The 19611-nt window shown below is 44.3% G+C and overlaps 1 protein-coding gene across 1 annotated transcript; it reads right to left on the bottom strand.

The window, feature by feature from the left end:
• Nucleotides 1–4499: 4499 nt before the first annotated feature.
• On the bottom strand, nucleotides 4500–14677 carry LOC126188616 (glycine, alanine and asparagine-rich protein-like). The gene is made up of 6 exons (XM_049930217.1): nucleotides 14574–14677; nucleotides 13473–13538; nucleotides 13328–13380; nucleotides 10641–10946; nucleotides 7978–8187; nucleotides 4500–4739 (listed from the first exon to the last, which is right to left on the bottom strand). The coding sequence occupies exons 2-6, from the start codon at nucleotides 13507–13509 to the stop codon at nucleotides 4500–4502; spliced, it is 846 nt and encodes a 281-aa protein (XP_049786174.1). The 5' UTR covers nucleotides 13510–13538; nucleotides 14574–14677.
• Nucleotides 14678–19611: the final 4934 nt, after the last annotated feature.

Genomic DNA, 19611 nt, shown 5'->3' with positions numbered 1-19611 from the left:
AAATCCAGCCACTGCTTATAATTTGAATAAAAATCTTGGAAAATGGCGGCCGAAGACTTCCGCCATTAGAAGTCACCCTCATTCTGCAAACAGCCTTGTCAAAGAGGATGGAGGAGCGGACAGAGTTTCAGGGCACTTCCCTGCCTTTCGGATGGGAAAGTGCCCCCAAAAGGCGGAAGACTCAGCAATGATCAGCGGCATGAGGATGCAGAAGGCAATGAAAACCACTGTATGAAAGACACAGTGTGTATCCACACGACTTGTGGAATGTAACTGAAAAAGTGTCATGACGATCTCTCAACTGGTAAAAGTTTCAACATTAGTCCCCCCTTCTCATCTCCGAGAGGGGACTGCTAAGAGGGAGGTAACGATGGTCAAAAGATGGAATAACCAACAAAGGGGTATTACTCTACGGGACAGAGCGCGGAGTATCAGAAGTCTGAATGCAGAAGAAAAGTTAGAGAAACTGAACAGAGAAATACAAGGGCTCATTGTAGATATAGTGGATGTCAGTGAAGTGAAATAGAAAGAAGACAATGATTTCTGGTCAGATAATTATAGCGTAGTATCAACAGAAGCAGAAAATGGTATAACAGGAGTAGGATTCGTTATGAATGATAAAGCAGGGTAGAGAGTGAGCCACTGTGAACAGTTGAGCGATAGGGTTACTCTCATCTGATTCTACAGCAAACCAAAGCCGGCAGTGGTAGTTTAGGTACACATGCCGTCGTCGCAAACAGAAGATGAAGAGATAAAGAGAGTATATGAGGATACTGAACGGACAATTCTGCACGTGAAGGGAGGGCAAAATTTAATAATCATCGTGGATTTGATGCGGTTGTAGGTCAAGGAATAGAAGAAAGGGTTATGGGAGAATATGGTCTAGGCAGTATGAATGAAAGAGTAATTGAGTTCTGCAGTAAATTTTAAATGATAATAGCAAAGACACAGAAGTACACTTGGAAAAGACCCGGAGAGAGGGAAAGATTTTAGGTGGATTACATCACAGTCAGGCAGAGATTCGAAAATAAGATATTGGAATGTAAGGCATAACCAGACTGATTATAAGATCTTAATTTAGCGCTGATGAAGCGCAGACTGCAGTTTGATCTAATCGTGCTGAAAAACCAATGTGGAAGGGAGTGAGATACTGACGAATGATAAAAAGCGTTTGAAGTTCGCTACTAAAGATGTGAGGAGTTGATGAGTTACCTTGTCTTACACAAGAAATACTTAAATTTACGTACGAAAGAAGGAGGAACAAACACGCTCACCGAAGACAGTAACACAGCGGCATAAAGCACTTAGGAATGAAGTAACCAGGAAATTCAGGACAGTCACGGTGAAATGGCTGGAGGAAAAATGTGGAGAAATCGAAAAATATATGAATGTATGATTCAGAAGGCAAAAGAGTCATAACAACCTTTCGTGAAATTAAAAGCAGGGGTGGTAACATTAAGAGTGGAACGGGAATTCCACATTTAAAAGCAAAGGAAAACGCAGATGAGTGGAAAGAGTACGTTGAAGGCCTCTATGATCGGGAGTACTTGTCTAATGCCTTGATAGAAGAAGAAACTGGAGTCGAAGACTAATACATATCGGAACCAGTAGTACACCCGGTATTTAAAAGAGCCCTGGAAGACTTGAGATCAAATGAAACAGAAGGGATAGCTAACATTCCATCAAAATTTCTAAAATCACTGAAGGAAATGACAGCCAAACTACTATTCAAGTTGGTGTGTAGACTCTATGAGGCTGGCGACGTACCGTCAGACTTTCGACACACTATCATCCACACAATTCCGAAGGTAGCAAGGGCACATAGCAATGAAACAGTGGCACAGCCACGTTAGCATTTCATGCTGCAGACAATAATAATGTACAGAAGAACGGACAAGAAAATTGATGATTTCTTACATGACGATCAATTTCGCTTTGGGGGAGTTAAAGGCACTAGAGAGGCAGTTCGGACTTCGCGCTTTACAACCTGAGTAAGCCTGTACGAAGATCGAAATACGCGCACAGTATTTGTTGGTGTAGAAAAAGCGTTTGACAATGCGAAATTGTGAAAAATGTTTGAAATTCTGAGAGAAATAGGGGTAGGCTACAGGGGAAAGATAGGTGATATACAATATGTACTAGAGCCAAGAGGGAAGAATAAGATTGGAAGAATTAAGTGCTCATATTGAAAAGCATGTAAAACAGGGATTGTCTTCCACCTCTACTTTTCAGTCTGTACATCGAAGAATCAATGACGCTAATAAAAGAAAAGTTCAAGGGTGGAATTAAAATTCAGGGTATCAATGACAGGATTCGATTATGACATTGCTATCCTCAGTAAAAGTGAACAAGAATTACAAGATCTATTGGATAGAATGAGCAGTCTAATGAGTACAGAATATGGTTTGAAGGTAAACCAGAAAACCACAAAAGTAATGACATTCAGCAGAAAGGAGAATAGCGAGAAACTCAACACCGAAAGGCTGGTGTTAAAAAGAAGACGAAGTATAGGAGTACTGCTACCATGGAAGTAAAAGGAACGAAAAATGGTTCAAATGGCTCTGAGCACTACGGGACTTAACTTCTGAGGTCATCAGTCCCCTAGAACTTAGAACTACTTAAACCTAAGTACCCTAAGGACATCACACACATCCATGCCCGAGGCAGGATTCCAACCTGCGACCGTAGCGGTCGCGCGGTTCCAGACTGTAGCGCCTAGAACCGCTCGGCCACTCCGGCCGGCCAGGAACGAAAACAGACGAACCAATGGACAGTAGGAAAAACGGAACTGAATAGAATCGAAGCGTTTGAGATGTGCTACATAAGAATGTTGAAAATTAGGTGGAATGACATGAGGAGTTCCTCCGCAGAATCGGCAAGGAAAGCAGCACACAGTAAACATTGACGAGAAGAAGGTACAAGATGAAAGGACGTCTGTTAAGACATCAGGGAATAACTTTCGTGGTACTGGAGGCAGTTGCAGAGGGTAAAAACTGCAGGGGAAGACAGAGGTTTGATTGCATCCAACAGGCAATTGAAGATGTAGGGTACAAGTGCTAGTCTGAAATGAAGAGGTTGGCGAAGGAGAGAAATTCGTGGAGAGCCGGATGAAACTACTCAGAAGACTGATGATTAAAAAGAAAAGGAATGGGGCCAAATATTGTTTATCGCTGGTGAAAACAAACCCAGTTATGATGTTTATGAAATAGAATTAATAATGGTTGAACGATATTCTCAGCCTTATGCGTAAAAAAAAAAAAAAAAAAAAATATATATATATATATACTTTCCATTGTGTCTAATAGGGACTTTTAACCAGTCATTTAAATACATATGCAAAGTTGTTTAACGCTGAAGAATGCTAGAAATGAAAAGTATGTCTTAGTTATTGTTACGCTTCGACGGGGAAGGTTTACAGAAAAGTATTTTTGTGTTCCACAGAGGGAAAATGGAAACAAACGGTTTGTTGATGAGAACTTTACTCTTAGCTTAACTACAATTTACTCCTATTGTCCTTTAATACTGGAAAAAGTTAATTTCAGATGGAACTGCCAGCGCAGAAAGCAACGATTTTGTTGTCTGTTTAAACAGAGTTACTGGTTGTCTGGCTTATGGTAAAAATAAATAACTGATAGAAAATATTTTCCTTTCTTCGCAGTATTCTTCCACAAATGAGGCGAACCTGCATTTATTCAAGACATTAATGTTATAAACGCAAATTCTGTAGGGCATCAGACTGAGCTGGATTGGGCGTAGGACAGCACAAAGTCATATGCTGCTAATTTATATTTTTATACAAAAAAAATCAAATCGTAGTCGAAAGCAACCCTTTTCACCACTCTTATTGAAAGATGCACAAATAGTTGCTGTCCGAAGTATCATATGATCTTCATACACGAATGGTGTTACACTATATTGGGGCAGTTGCTCATAATGGACTCCGTATTCAAGAACACACAAGGCAGGCGTTCTAAAGACTACGCATAGCCTTGAAGGTTGAGGTTTGCCCCGAGATTGTTCAAAAGAAAGACGGATTTAACATATTATTATTTTATTCACAAAAGTTTACACTTCCATCAATGTGTTGTTGATACAAAACATATAAAAACGTATAACATAATAATTAATAGTATAAAAATAATCTGTAAGAAACTGCGACATACGTTTCAAGGTAATCGCCTTTCTTCACAGTGGATCAGAAGCAGTATGCGCGCGACGGCCCTCACAAGTTGAGAGGCGGACAGAGGTGGAAAGACAGTAAGCGAGCAGTAAGGCATTGTAGAGCGGAAAGCTTCGGAAATGAAATAAGTTACGAGATACGAAGTTACTGGCAACGGGCTCTGAAGTCGTCAGGTCCTTATGTGGAGGCTGCGAGGCGGAGCCGCGTCCTGCACTGCGAGCAGGCGCGTCCCGAGCACCAGGAACCAGACGAGCAGGAAGACGGCGGCGGTGAGCGCGCAGAAGCCGGCCAGCGTGAGGACCTCGCGCAGCGGCGCCGCCTAGTAGTGGTAGCCGCCGCCGAAGCCGGCGCCGGCGCCACCGTCGCCGTGGAAGCCGCCGTGCAGGCCGTGCGCGTGCTTGTTGGCGTTTGCCTGCGCAGCCTGGGCCGCGGCCGCCGCGTGCAGCGCCGCCTGCTGCGTCGCCTCCAGGTCGGCGCGAGCGTCGCGCAGCTGGCCCTCCACCTGGCCCAGGCGCGTGCGCGCCGCCGCCACCATGTTGGACTGCGAGGCCAGCTCGCCCTGCGGACCAGCAAGTGGGCCACACATTACCAGCGTGTCAACGTAAAGCAAGGGAAGTTACACCTTATGGAACAGTCACGCATGTAACTTATGGACAAAGAATCCGTAACCTTCAGTGTGGAATCAGCAGCAATCTTAAACTAGCGACCTTGAAAGGCGTGGATGGGGACAGCAGATAGCTGCCATTAGGTTGGAGTGTGGGACAGCTGCGAGGGGTGGAAAGGTAGTCTGCACATTTGCCATGAACACTGTGTGCAAGTGACACAGTGATTAGAACGAAATTTTCACTCTACAGCGGAGTGTGCGCTGATATGAAACTTCCTGGCAGATTAAAACTGTGTGCCGGACCGAGACTCGAACTCGGGATCTTTGCCTTTCGCGGGCAAGTGCTCTACCAGCTGAGCTACCCAAGCACGACTAACGCCCCGTCCTCACAGCTTTACTTCTCCCAGTACCTTGTCTCCTACCTTCCAAACTTTACAGAAGCTCTCCTGCGAACCTTGCAGAACTAGCACTCCTGAAAGAAAGGATATTGCGGAGACATGGCTTAGCCTGGGGGATATTTCTAGAATGAAATTTTCACTCTACAGCGGAGTGTGCGCTGGCACAGTGATTAATCCAACTGCCTGGAAAGCAGGAGGTCCCACGTTTTCACTCATCGCCGCTGATTCCGGATAGTCCCAATGCCGCTAGTGTCATTAGTTCCTTTCCTTTCTTTTCCTTTGTCCCCCCTCCACCTTCAAGTTACATAATAGATGGGCAAGTCATATTTATTATCTCCAAGAAGCCCTATGGCAGTGTGTCAATTACAAACGTATTGGAAGCTAAGGAAGACAGTTCAGTAAAAGCTAAATCAAAATATGTAAGAAATTGTAGTCAACAAAGCGGTTGCGACATGGTTGATACATCTGTCTCACTATGCTCGAAATATATATTGATAGCACCTTTCAAAACTTTAGGAAGGAATGTCAAAGTATGGATCAGCAAGTACAGTCTACTGTTTGCAAATGCCTAAGTAATTGCAGATGATGTATAAGGAGATATGTCACGAGTTTAGAATATTTGGGAGAGCGATGAACGCTAAGAGTGATGAAAGGTAAGGTCTGCGGTGCAAGCACTTGACTGGACTGTCAGACAGAATGCAGCCTTTTCATTTGTTCAGTACTAGATGGTGGAAGGTTGGTGGGTCCCTCGCCCTGGCTGCCTTTTACCCCTAAGGAAAAAGCCACGGTACTCATTTCGACAGCGGGCTGAATGGGGCTATGGCTGTCTCGGATGGAATGGACTAAAAAATTCACACCAGTGCATAGGGCTGAACCCAGAGCCCCCACGGCTGTATACGGGTATTCCACCCTCTATAACAGCTTGATCACGAAGAGTAATGTATGAACATAAATGCTGATGTAACACAATGGATGGGAGTCAGACTAAAAAGGAGCTCATACAGTTAATAAGGTGTGGAACTTAGATTGACTGGAAGAGTTGATCAAGGCGCACAGAAGAAAATACGGAAATAAATTATCGTAATTAAGAAGCTATTCCGAGTACAATGGAAATACAGAATGTGTCAAGCTACACACACGTGTCCATCCCGGAGCTCTGTGGAAATCACTGGGACATATGCGACAAGTCTTGACACTGGCAAAGAAACTAAAAGAAAGACAGATTTCACACTATGCAAGTGATGCATTACAGAAGCTGTTGTACAACTTTAATAGCAGACATATTAAAAAACGAAGATATCAGGCAAGTAATGGATAAAATACACTTGCAGATAAACAGAATAGAACCTATTGGAATGCTATGGCCATATGCTACATATAAATGGTAAAAGAATTCCTCAGAATTTGTGGCTGTGGAGACTTCCAGGAGCGTGAAACAGATGTAGACACAGCAAGGACAGGAATGCAGGATTTGCAGTGAGCATGCAAAAAAGACAGATGTCAGCACACATTTGTGCTGATACAGAAGCACAGAGAATAGTTTGTATTACATAGCTAGCAGTACTGGTCTCAGAAGCCTGAATGATAATTAAAAGTCGACATCAGCCACCAGCAAAGACTAACAGCAGTAGGGAGAGTATCGTAAATCTCTCAGAGACTGCAGAGGATTTGGAAGGTTGGCTGAACAGACTTAATGGTGTCATGTAGCCAGGTTAATATTAACATCAATGAAAAGAAAATGAAAGTAGTTGAATAAAGTCAGGTGATTGTGAGGAAAATAGGTTGCACTTTGTAGACGAGTTTTCCTGCTTAGGTATCAAAATAACTGGTGTTGTCAGAAGTCTAGTGACTATAAGATGTAGATTGGCAATAACGAGAAAAACTTTCTGCAAGCACGTTAACAATGAATTAAAATTTAGTTCTTAGGCTATCTATGTTAGTTGGCTCTGAACACTATGCGACTTAACTTCTGAGGTCATCGATCGCCTAAAACTTAGAACTAATTAAACCTAACTAACCTAAGGACATCACACACATCCATGCCCGAGGCAGGATTCGAACCTGCGATCAGAGCGCTCGCTGGGCTCCAGACTGTAGCGCCTATAACCGAACGGCCACTCCGGCCGGCTATATCTATGTTAGTATTTGCCTTATACGGAAGAAAAATGTGAAATATAAATCATACAGATACGAATTGTGAGCTATAAATTTCATTTTACTTTGGCTTTGCTCAGTTTCTATTCATTATTTATCCAACCAAAGTAATCTAATGCATTCTAATTTATAATATTAGAATCCAAGGTCACTTGATGTGAAGTAGTTTATTTCGTGACTAGTTTGACAGTAAGTGGGTCTCATTTTCAGATTACTGCCTAAACTGGTCTTGAAATAAACTATTTTATATCAAACAATTGTGGCTTCTTATATTACAAATTGCAACATTAGATCGCCCCAACAACATGTGTAACTTATAAATTCTTCTGAAGTAGAATACCCTACAGTTGATTGTAGGAGATTAGATGGGTAGGTAGAATAAGTAACGAAGACAGACCCCGTCAAGGCACGAATCAATCGTTAATTCTGAAGCGAAGGTAAGTCTGTGGGTAAGATGTGTGAGGGGATTCCAAGACTTGACTATAGTAAACAGGCTCATGTGAAAGTAGGCTGCAGAAGTTATACAGAGAGGATGAGCATTATGGACTGCTGCATCCAACCAGAGAGCAGCTGAAGTTTGCTAAGACTGTGGGGGGGTCGCCATATTTCGTGAGAGTGTAAGCGTGACGTGGCTCGCTCACCTGGGCCTCCTGCTGAGCGCGCTGCGCCTGGTCTGCCGCGCCCTGGGCGGCGTTGAGCGCGGCGGTGACGGCGCGCACCTGGTGCTGCGCCTGGGCGGCGGCCTGCGAGGCGGCCGTGGCGGCGCGCTGCGCCTGCTCCAGCTGCAGCAGCTCGGACTCCACCTGCGCGTGCGTGTCGCGCGCCTGCTGCTCCAGGTTAGCCACGATCACCTGTTCACCGAACACGACACCAGCGTGTCACCCCACTGCGTGCCAGGCAGTACACCCTAAAGAAACTTCCCGACAGATTAGACCTGTCAGATCAGCAATGTCATCCATCCCTATTTCCTGTCTCCCTGTCCAACTTAAAATGTATGAGACACTTTGCAAGAAAAACGTAACCAATATAAGCGGTAAACATCGCATCTACAATGACATTAGAGACTGATCACAAACTTGAATTTGCGAGAGAGATCGGTTGATTGGTTGGTTTGGGGGGAAGCAAGCAAACTGCGAGGTCATCGGTTCCATCGGATTATGGAAGGACTGGGCCATACCCTTTCAAAGGAACCATTCTGGCATTTGCCTGAAGAGATTTAGAGGAATCGTGGGAAATCTATTCAGGATGGCCGGACGTGGGTTTGAGCTGTCGTCCTCCCGAATGCGAGCCAGTGTGCTAACCACTGCGTCATGTCGCTCGGTAGAAATAGGCTGTCTCACTTTGAAGAAGACATCTAGCGCTCACCTTAAGCTAATTAGTCAAATCATCAAAGACTTAAATCTTGATAGACGAGCAATGATATGAACTGTTCTTCCCAATGAGAGACCAGTGTCTCACCATCCTCACTTTATGAAACTATTTGCAAAGACTATAATAATACAGTGAAGGAACGGGCATATTTTCTTGAAATGATTTACAGAAATGGCTCATACACAAATAAAACTGATTTTGGTATAATACGGTTTCAGTTACTTTCCCACGCCGTGGTGGAAAGTCTCCCTTAAATCTGTGAATCTCAAAACAGAAAACTTCCTCTCAAAAGCACAAGACCAATATCCTTTCATCTCCTCTCCAATCGCAGCTTGTGATATTTCTCTAATGACTCTGTTGTCGACAGAAGTGTAAACCACAATCTTCCTGCCTTTCATTTCTTGAAGTGCCGCCACAGTGACATGAAAGTAAGTCACAAGTTACACTTTCGTAATTTACGACATTTTTCCATGCTACAGAAACTGCCATGGCTTGGTACATTTGCTGGTAGCGTTATACTAAGTATTACGAAAGTTTTGCTACTCTGATGAAGAGTACCAACCAATGCAGCTGAAACTGTTGTCGTGATTTTAGCTACTTGGCCTTCTCCTTAGTTGTACCACACCTTAAATGTGAGGTTGATTAATGAGGAAACGTTCTAGCCAAAACTAGAGACATTAATGTTGTTTAATACGGGATAAAGTCAACAATGTGACACAAAGAATGGGTCAAATGGCTCTAAGCGCTGTGGGACTTAAAATCTGAGGTCATCAGTCCCCTAGACTTAGAACTACTTAAACCTAACTGACATAAGGCCATCACACACATCCATACCCGAGGCAGGATTCGAACCTGTGACCGCAGCAGCAGCGCGGTTCCGGACTGAATCGCATAGAAAAGATGGTTCAAATGGCTCTGAGCACTATGGGACTCAACAGCTGAGGTCATCAGTCCCCTATAACTAAGAACTACTTAAACCTAACTATCCTAAGGACATCACACACATCCATGCCCGAGGCAGGATTCGTACCTGCGACTGTAGCGGTCGCGCGGTTCCACACTGAAGCGCCTAGAACCGCTCGGCCACCCCGGCCTGCAAACGCCTAGAACCGTTCGGCCACAGCGGCCGGCAAGGTGACACATAATGTGTCGTGATCATGCACTGGTTGTGTGTGGTGGGCAACTTGAACCGACTGAGAATTACATTCTGTTGTCCCCGAATGCATGGTGACACCATTCCTCTATCACCTCTACCGGCATGTGATTGACTAGTTTTTAGAACAGAGCCTCCAGTATGGCAAGACACGAATGGATGGCGTCAATCTGATGGTGATGACCTACAGTGAAAGTGTATTCTATTCTTTTCAGCTGTGTATCATTACTTTGAAGTTGGTGATCACGAGTAGCACACAGTTATTGTGATAAATACAATGTAACAAGATAACTCTAAAAATGATTGCAGCAGCCGCTCTCAATAGCCAAGCAGTCTAGTGTAGTTACCTCCAGAGAGAGGAAAAGTGCTGTCAACAGATGCAGGACCCTGTGATGTCCTCTTCATATGTAGAAGACTCAAAAAAATGGTTCAAATGGCTCTGAGCACAATGGGACTCAACTGCTGTGGTCATAAGTCCCCTGGAACTTAGAACTACTTAAACCTAACTAACCTAAGGACAGCACACAACACCCAGCCATCACGAGGCAGAGAAAATCCCTGACCCCGCCGGGAATCGAACCCGGGAACCCGGGCGTGGGAAGCGAGAACGCTACCGCACGACCACGAGATGCGGGCTAGAAGACTCAGAGTGAATGGAAGGGACATTAGTGGCGTGTGCCTGAACTGTACATGTTCATCTGCAATACCCGCGTGAAAAGCCTGCTCTAGTGACGAGTGGATGAAGTTCAGCTCTGGGCTAGTAGAAGCGAGTGGACGCACCTGCTTGCCGGCGAGGGCGGCCTGCGCGGTGGCGGCGGCGGCGGCGGCGTTCTGCGCCAGCTGGTTCTTGGCCTGGAAGGCGGCCTGCCCCGCCGCCTCGTGCTGGTTGGAGACGGCGTTCCTGGCCGCGTCGACGGCTCCCTGCGCGATCGAGACGAGTCCGGCGCCGATGCTGTGGCCGTGTCCGCCGTGGCCGCCGCCGTGGCCGCCGCCGAAGCCGCCGCCGAAGCCGTGGTGGCCCGAAGCGGCGCCGAAGCCGCCGTACTCGAAGCCGCCGTCACCGCCGTCGCCGTGGTCGCGCTTCACCTGTGGGCGATACCCGTCAGCGGCCAGAGGCACTGAAAGCGGCAGCAGCATCGAGTGGCGGCGCGTCACCGGGACACGGAGTGGAGGCGTGGGGGCAATGAGGTAAGTTCGACGAGGTGACACGGGGAAACAGGCACTTGTGGAGGGCAGGTCGTAGCAGAGGAACGTACGGCTGGAATAAATGTACTGGAAAACAGGTAGTGGGAGTACTTTGGTATCCTCAACAAATGGCTTGTTGAGTAGAGCAACGCCTCGACGCACTCGGACATTGCTGCTCGTCTGTAAAGTGAAACACTGACTCAAGTCTACGGCATAGAATACCAGTAACGTCTCTTAAAGGAAGTTTTGCAAGTATGGCTCCAAGGCTCCTAATTTGTAACACTTGCTCCTTTTGTTTTGCAATAAACTCTTTATTTTACCAAAGCTGGGCAGATTTGTCACATTGAATTATCTGCTATCGCCATATACACGAAATACACCTTTTTCTTTTTCTCTCTGTCGATGGCAGTTTCCATTTCAAAATGATCGGCTTCGGGCAATATCGCCCATCTTCAGATCATATTTCGCAATTACCGAGTAACAGTTCACTGTCGCATATGTCAGTCATATGTGACAGTTATCTGATTGTCCCTTTTCTAGTGGTTATTCTGTAACTGCAACGTATCATCTGAAGATGGGCGACATTGACCGAAACATGTACTTTGGAAATAAAAATAGCGAATGACAGACAAAATGTAAGCCCATTTTGTACTTTATTATATTATTTGGCAATTAGCCAGTTTCGTCTCCTTGCGCATTATCAGTCTACATCACAATAAAAACTATTACGCCTGCCACATCAATGTGAGGAAGAATAACATGTATAGGTCTCACTATTTAGTATTCGCAGAACCACTCTAGGTATGGAAAAAGGTGCGAAGTCTACGTGTAAATTGGAAAAAATCTGGGCCTTATGCGAGTTTTGTCACTGTATCAGCACTGTAACCCCTGAAGTTGAGGTACGTGATGTATTATCAACTTCTTAATATCAAATACTATTCATGTCAACGAACTTAGCAGCATTACTATACATTGTCCCCTTAAGCTGTTAGAGGCCAACTATTCCCAATGATAATTACGCAACACTCTTTCTCAGAACAATTAGTGGTACACATTTGTAAACATTGTTCTGGATTGCAGTCCTATATCATTATACCTGGATTGCAGTTCTACATCATTATACCTTGTAGTAACACCAACATCTATAGTCGCTGTTTTACATTACTTCTTCCTTTTTTGTATTGTAACTGGTTTCTGCTTCTATGTTACTCTTCGCGAGAGTTTGTTGAATTTCTTAGCGGTGTATAAGGAGCCTGAATACAACTACTACCTCCAGGCGCAATTTTTAGTTACTAATAATAAGTTATGACGCTTTACTTTCAGTAAGACATATAGACATAGAAACCTAACAGTTTCTCTGAGTACCACCTAGGCTCTGAAGTACGATGAAACCAGTATTCTACTTTGCATTAGTGTAACGAAATATTTAAACTGATTTATGTCGTTAAAATTATTTTGAATTTTGGCCCGTCAGCTAATAACAGTTCGTATTTAAAAATAGAATGTTTTCTACATGCTTTGAGTTTAGCTATACTTAGTTTTTCCACGGCACAATACATGAGCAACATACAAGAGAACATGAGCGATGACAAGAGAGCACAACTCAACGCTCGTTGGTGTGGACTTGACACGTGTTCCATGTCGGACGTCCGACACTGCTCGATTGTGAGTCAGCAGCTATAAATGCCGATTCCCAGTTTACTGCTTCTGGAGGAATTGAATACGCTCCAGGCACGAAAACTCTCACAACGTGAATCTGCCTATATGCATTAGGTTGCTATACAGAACTTTAAGATTGCCTATTACAGGAACAATGGCTCTAATGATATCGATTTGTTTTAAATTACTGAAACTGAAACGGCAACGGCAACTAAAACTGCAACCTTAGGAATTACAAATGAATACTTTTCTCTGAACTAACCTCAAACGAGATGAGTGTTGCAAATTCGTTTTTATGTTACCAAATTCTACCCTATTAAAAACTGAAACAGCTGCATTAAATGCCACGCCACTCAAGAATCCAAGTTTACGTGAATCTAGAATCAAGAAGTTTATGAACTAGAGAATTTTAAAGCTTTATTTCGTCTTAACTCTTGATACTAACTGAAATGATTTTCGTTCTCTACTGAGTAACTTCCGCGACGGCTGCACAGTGCTCCTAGGATTTTGCAGAAGCAGGTGATATCATTTCTACGTGGCGACACACTCGCAAAAGAACTGTCATTGGATGAGGTCCAAGGAAACTAGACTAAATATGTAGCATGTGACGCTGTGATACTCACCCTGACTTCTGCTGCAGCAATTTCTGAAGGAGCTGCCTCGCACAGGACGACAGCTGTTGACGTAAGCAAACAATATCGCATAAAGAACACTGTGTGACATAGAAATGTAATTGCAAAAATTATAATTCTGTTGATGCTCACTTACCGAAACAGACTAGAGCGATGACACCTGTGGTCTTCATCTTGTTGCTAGTCTGTATGTAGCAAGGATCTGCAAAGTATCAGTTCATGATTTACATTAGAAAATATCCGAACTTAAAATTGTCTTTCACAATATGGACTTTGAGTGGAAGTATCACTAACGGTTCTCACAGCAAGAGGGAACCAACACGTAAAAGAAATCTGGCATAAATGACTAAATGCATCTGAAGCTAATTAATTCATGTCCCGACAGCAAACAAAATTTTCCTTCTGTTGTCAGCTCCGAATTCGTCATAGGTGCTGTTAGAATTATGAAAGGCTGTTACAGCTACTCTTAGCTCTGGCAGTTTGCTCTGAACAATCTAAGTATTATAAAACTGGTTGGTGAGACTTTCGAATATCATTCCTGGAGGTTAGCTACGTGACAACGCCAGAGGAGCTTATGTGCCAGCGCTACAGGATGGTGAATCATGATAAGCCCGTATATTTGTGGCGGTATATGAGATCATTTATCAAGCTAAAGTACCTGAGAATGAAGCTTTAAAGCTTAGAAATTGATCGCAAATAGACAAAAAGCGATTAAGACAGCTATTTTGAAAAATCGTAGGAGATTATGTAGTTATCTTTTCTCGGAAATAAAGTGTCTAGCAGCTGAAGTCCCGACTGGAAGGCACATGAACTTTAAGGGCGAGAATGCCTATGGCCAGTAATTATCGACACTGCTTCTATTTCTGTAAACGGTCATGAGCAAATAAATTATTACATGTTTTCTATCGTTGAAAATGACTCTACAAAATATTTTATGCCACAGTCCAAAGTAAATGCCTGCCGTCCCCACAATCATTTAAAGACGTAAACACTACATTCACGCTTTAATCTATCACCTATTAGTTGCCTAGTAGTCTCGGCTGATGTGACTATGAAGGCCTTGAGCACTATATGTTAAACTGAAATTTACTGCGAACGCGAATGTGCAGACGAGAAGATCTTTCCACTTGACACATACGGACACACGTTAACATTTTAGTGCGACACGAAGACATACTTGCTCTTCATGTTACTCCACGCACTATAGAGATTATTTTCTACGGAGAATTGAACTTACCAAGAGCGGACTCTCACGAAACGTAAGGCGGCAGTGAGGAGGAAGAGAAAGGGAAGAGAGGGCTTGTCGGCGCTGTGGAGCTGCGACTGATGCCGAACTCTGCCCATCGCTCCGTATTTATACCAGTAGCTCACCCAGTCTCGCGAAAGTACCGCTGTGAACAGCCTGGCCTTAGGTGGGGACGGGGGTAGGAGGTGGAGAAGGTTTCGGTCAAGCGTCCCCCCCCCCCCCCCCTGCTCCACATTCCGTGGCATACTCGTCTCTAGACTTTTGTTTGGAATCTCTGGTCCAGCGTTATTCCTCTCTGTCCGACACTCCACCTCTGCCCCTCTCGGGCATTGTCCCGCCACACTGTTACAAAACCGTTGCTATCTTTTTGCGCGCGAGAGATCTCAGAGGCAACTGTATAGCAGGAGGACACTGGCCACTGGCGCAAGCGTGCCGGCAGTAAGGAAAGGAACTGGCAGTCAGAAGTAGGGCGCGTGTAAGAAACCACGGGACGAAGAGCCGCTCAGCTGCCGGTAGTGACTAAAAATCGCCGGCGCGCCGAGTTCACTTCTTGCGGCGACACCCAAAAACGCGGCAGCGGCAGCCGTTCCAGCCGGCGCAAGGTACGGCGCGGGAGTCCACCGGAGGGCGGCGTTGCGTCCCTGCAGACTCACCGGCGCCGGCCGCCATCCGCCGGTCGAGCGAAATGCCACCGCCGACACCTACCGCTAGTGGTCGCTTTCTTATCAAATAGTTCAAATGGCTCTGAGCACTATGGGACTTAACATCTGAGATCATCAGTCCCCTAGAACGTAGAACTACTTAAACCTAATTAACTTAAGGACATCACACACATCAATGTCCGAGGCAGGATTCGAACCTACGACCATAGCGGTCGCGCGGTTCCAGACTGAAGCGCCTAGAACCGCTCGGTCACAGCGGCCGGCGCTGCCTTATCAATCGCGTGTCCACTGATGAGATGCTGTGATTAATAAGTTCACCTGGTAAAGTGGTATCCTTGAAGGGGTATATTGGTCGTACTAAAAAAAGACTAAACTCTGCCCGTACAGGCCATGAAGACCCAACGGTACCGCGTCATACTCAGCCCACAGGCGTCACTAAATGCGGATATGGAGGAGCAAGTGGTCAGCACAACGCTCTTCCGGCCGTATGTCAGTCTACGACACCGGAACCACTATTTCTCAGTTTGACTCACAAGGGCTGGTTCAAATGGCTCTGAGCACTATGCGACTTAACTTCTGAGGTCATCAGTCGCCTAGAACGTAGAACTAATTAAACCTAACTAACCTAAGGACATCACACACACCCATGCCCGAGACAGGATTCGAACCTGCGACCGGAGCGGTCGCACGGCTCCAAACTGTAGCGCCTAGAACCGCACGGCCACTACGGCCGGCCACAAGGGCTGAGTGCACCCCTATTGCCAACAGCGCTCGGCAGACCAGATGGTCACCCACCCAAGTGCTAGCCCAGCCCGACAGTGCTTAACTTCGATGATCTTCCGGGAATGACCTGCTCTTTTTTCCAGTCGCTAGGAACGATGCGGTACACGGCTGTTAGAATAGGAGCAAATTCTTTCGCATAACTGCATTGTTAGCCCATCAGGTCCAGTGACCTTTGCTTCTAGGCGCTACAGGCTGGAACCGCTCGATCGCTACGGTCGCAGGTTCGAATCCTGCCTCGGGCATGGATGTCTGTGATGTTCTTAGGTTAATTAGGTTTAAGTAGTTCTAAGTTCTAGGGGACTGATGACCTCAGATGTTAAGTCCCATAGTGCTCAGAGCCATTTGAACCTTTTTTGTTTTTGTTTTTTTGAACCTTTGCTTCGAAGAGCTATTTGTGTTGCCCTTCTATCCTGTGGTCATTTATTTACATCTACATCCATACTCTGCAAACCAATGTGAAATATATGACACTGGGAACGTCCCATTGTACACGTTATCAACGCTTTTTCCCGTTTCATCCACGTATGGAATGTGAGAAGAATAACTGTTTAAACGTCCCTGTGCACGCAGTAATTTACCTAATCTTGTCCTCAAGATGCCTCCGGGAATAGTAGGCACCGGCCGGTGTGGCCGAGTGGTTCTAGGCGCTACAGTCGACCACTACGGTCGAAGGTTCAAATCCTGCCTCGGGCATGGATGTGTGTGAAGTCCTTAGGTTAGTTAGGTTTAAGTAGTTCTAAGTTCTATGGGATGATAAGTCTCGTAGTGCTCAGAGCCATTTGAAGCATTTGAACAGTAGGCAGTTGGCTGTAGTATATTCCTAGAGCTATCATTTAAAGCAGGTTCTTGAACCTTTGAAAGAAAGCTTTGTCAGGATCGGTTGCGTTTATCTTCAAGTATCTGTTACTTCAGTTTCTTCAGCATCTCTGTCACAGTCTCCCATGAGTAAACCAAACTTGTTAGCATTCGTGCTACTCTTCTCTGCAGACTGCCTTACTCCTTTCCGAGTAATATTCTATGATAGGTCACGTGGGTGATTCTTAAGCAATCTCCTTTGTAGACTGATTACATTTTCCTAATATTCTACCAATGAATGTATGTCTAGCACCCGTCTAACCACCTGCTTTACCTACGACGATAACCTTGTCTCTGATGAGCACTTGCCATGGAGGACAACATATTGGGATCTATTAGTTAAGAATTCTGCGAGCCACTCACGTATCTCGGTACCTATTCCGTACTCTCGTTAGTTTTCTAGGAAAGAGCTCGTGAACGTAAAACTGGTGAGATTCCAGCTCACACTGACGCTTCCCGATATTCGTTCTTCCAGCGAACCACTAGCGACAGTAGCAGGAAGTGGTGGAAATGACAGCGGCACGTCTAGTACCCTCATCCATACTCCCGTAAGATGTCTTGCGCAGTACATTTTATGTTATCTCTATTTTGGCCATCACCAATTATTTTTCTATGCATATAGCAAAATCCATCTACTACTTTTAGCTCCTCATTTCCTAACCTAATTACCTCACCATCACCTGATATAACTTGGTTACATTTTATTGCACTTGTTTTACTTCTGTTGATTTTCATCCTATAAACTCTTTTAAAGATGCTGTGCACTCCATTCAACTACTCTTCCAAGTCCTTTGCTGTCTCTTACAGTCTCATCGACGAGCTTCGAAGTTTTTATTCTTTCCGTGTGAGACTTTACATTATTTTCTAGATATCTCCTTGATCTTCTTTACAGCTTGCTCAAAATACAGACTGAATATTACTTTCTTACTTTCTTCTCAACCACTGCATCCCTTTCGTGTCCGCCTCTCACAAGTGCAGTCACGTTTACGTACAAATGGTATCCCTGTTACCTTCAGAATTTCAAAGAGTCTATTAGAGTAACACTGTCAAAGGCTTTTTCTAAATCTACATATATTTATCTATCTTTAGTCTATCCTTTAAGCTAAGTCGTAGGCTCAGTACTGCCTCGCGTGTCCCTGTACTTCCCCGGCACTCAAACCGTTCTTCCTCGAGGTCGCCTTATAACTGTTTTTCCATTCTTCTACAAATAATTCGTGTCAGTATTTGCCAGCACCTGTCTTCTTCGGATTGCAATAATTACATTCTACTTGAAGTATGAGGGCATTTCGCCAGTGTCTTATATCATGTGCACCAGGTGGGATAGTTTCAGCGTGTCTGTCTCGCCCAAATCTCTCACTAATAATGAGAAATTGTCGTCTGTTCCACACTAAGTACGTGAATGCAGGTTTCAATAACTATTGAAGACAAGTTTTGTATAACCAGTCACGCATTGTAAGGAATAGTGAATTACCTCGAGTGCGCGTCACAGGCCAGTTTGTCTTGTTTTTCAAATTAGCGCTGTCACTATAGAATCGTCAGGTAATTGTTCGTTATGTTATGTAAGTAGTTTTTAAATACGTGCCTCTCGCGCACTGTTCATTTCAAACCTCGCGCCACTAGAAGTATTAATTTCTAACCATTGGTTCCTTACCATATTATTGTCGGTTTAAAATCCTATACGGTCTTTTTAATTTGGCTTGAGTCACACTGTATTTGTATATACGTGACGTCCTTGTCTTTCTTGTGTTTTATTTTCTTTAGCCCTTGAATGACCCGTGGATCCATTTTTTGTCACAAATGTGAGTCTATCGCATTCTTGAGAGAGTTCAAATTGTATTACACTGTATTTTGACCTACTTTCATTGCATTCCATCTGCCTTTCCTTTGTAGATTTGTTTTACTGAATACTTGCATCTGTATGTGTGCCACTTAGATCCATTTTGATTGCCTGACAGAGAACTTTCCAATCTCTTCCGTGTCTTGGTCCAGTGTCTCACGTTACGTTTGGCTGTGTCGTTGAAGCAAAATATCTGTGTTTCAACCAGCCACGTTTCAGTTCGTAGCTTTCCGTTAAAGATCTATAGCGGGGAGTGATCGTACATTCGGTTTAGATATGCGTCCAACTTTGCTGGTACCATATCTCAGGAGAGTCTCAGTGCGTATACACATTAGCATATCGGCGTTCCTCAAGAGGACACAGATCTCAACGTGAAATATGCACATGACACGTTTCAAACGGAAACTGTCCAGTTTATTGAAAGGTCTGCGATTTGAACACTAAATCTGAGGTGTACAAGGGAGTATAGAGTTAAATATTTCTGTAACAGAGAGCTTCGTGTTATGAATTTTGTAACATGAAATGGACAAACTTGTTAAACACAATAGATTCCGTCACATTTATACCCATGTATTCCACGATGGATTTTAGTTTCTCAGCACCAAAATGGAGATCTACAAGACTCATTACCTCAATTCACATCGCATTAATTTTTAATTTAAAGCTGTTTCACGACTCATAGTACCTATTAACAGTGTCCCGAAACACCTCTCTATAGCTTACAACTATGACCAGGTCATTGAAAAGCATCAGTGTAATTATTATATCCTGCTCGGTCTTTCTGCAGATTCGAGACTTTACAGATTCTCTGTATACATTCCCAAGCAGTGGATAATTGTATTGGATTTGCAATTGTGCGTTTCATTTTGAAGATGAGGGAAATTCACTAACT

Source organism: Schistocerca cancellata, chromosome 5 (genome assembly GCF_023864275.1).
Source record: "Schistocerca cancellata isolate TAMUIC-IGC-003103 chromosome 5, iqSchCanc2.1, whole genome shotgun sequence".
Lineage (NCBI taxonomy): Eukaryota > Metazoa > Arthropoda > Insecta > Orthoptera > Acrididae > Schistocerca > Schistocerca cancellata.
This window is presented reverse-complemented; position numbering and strand designations above follow the sequence as displayed.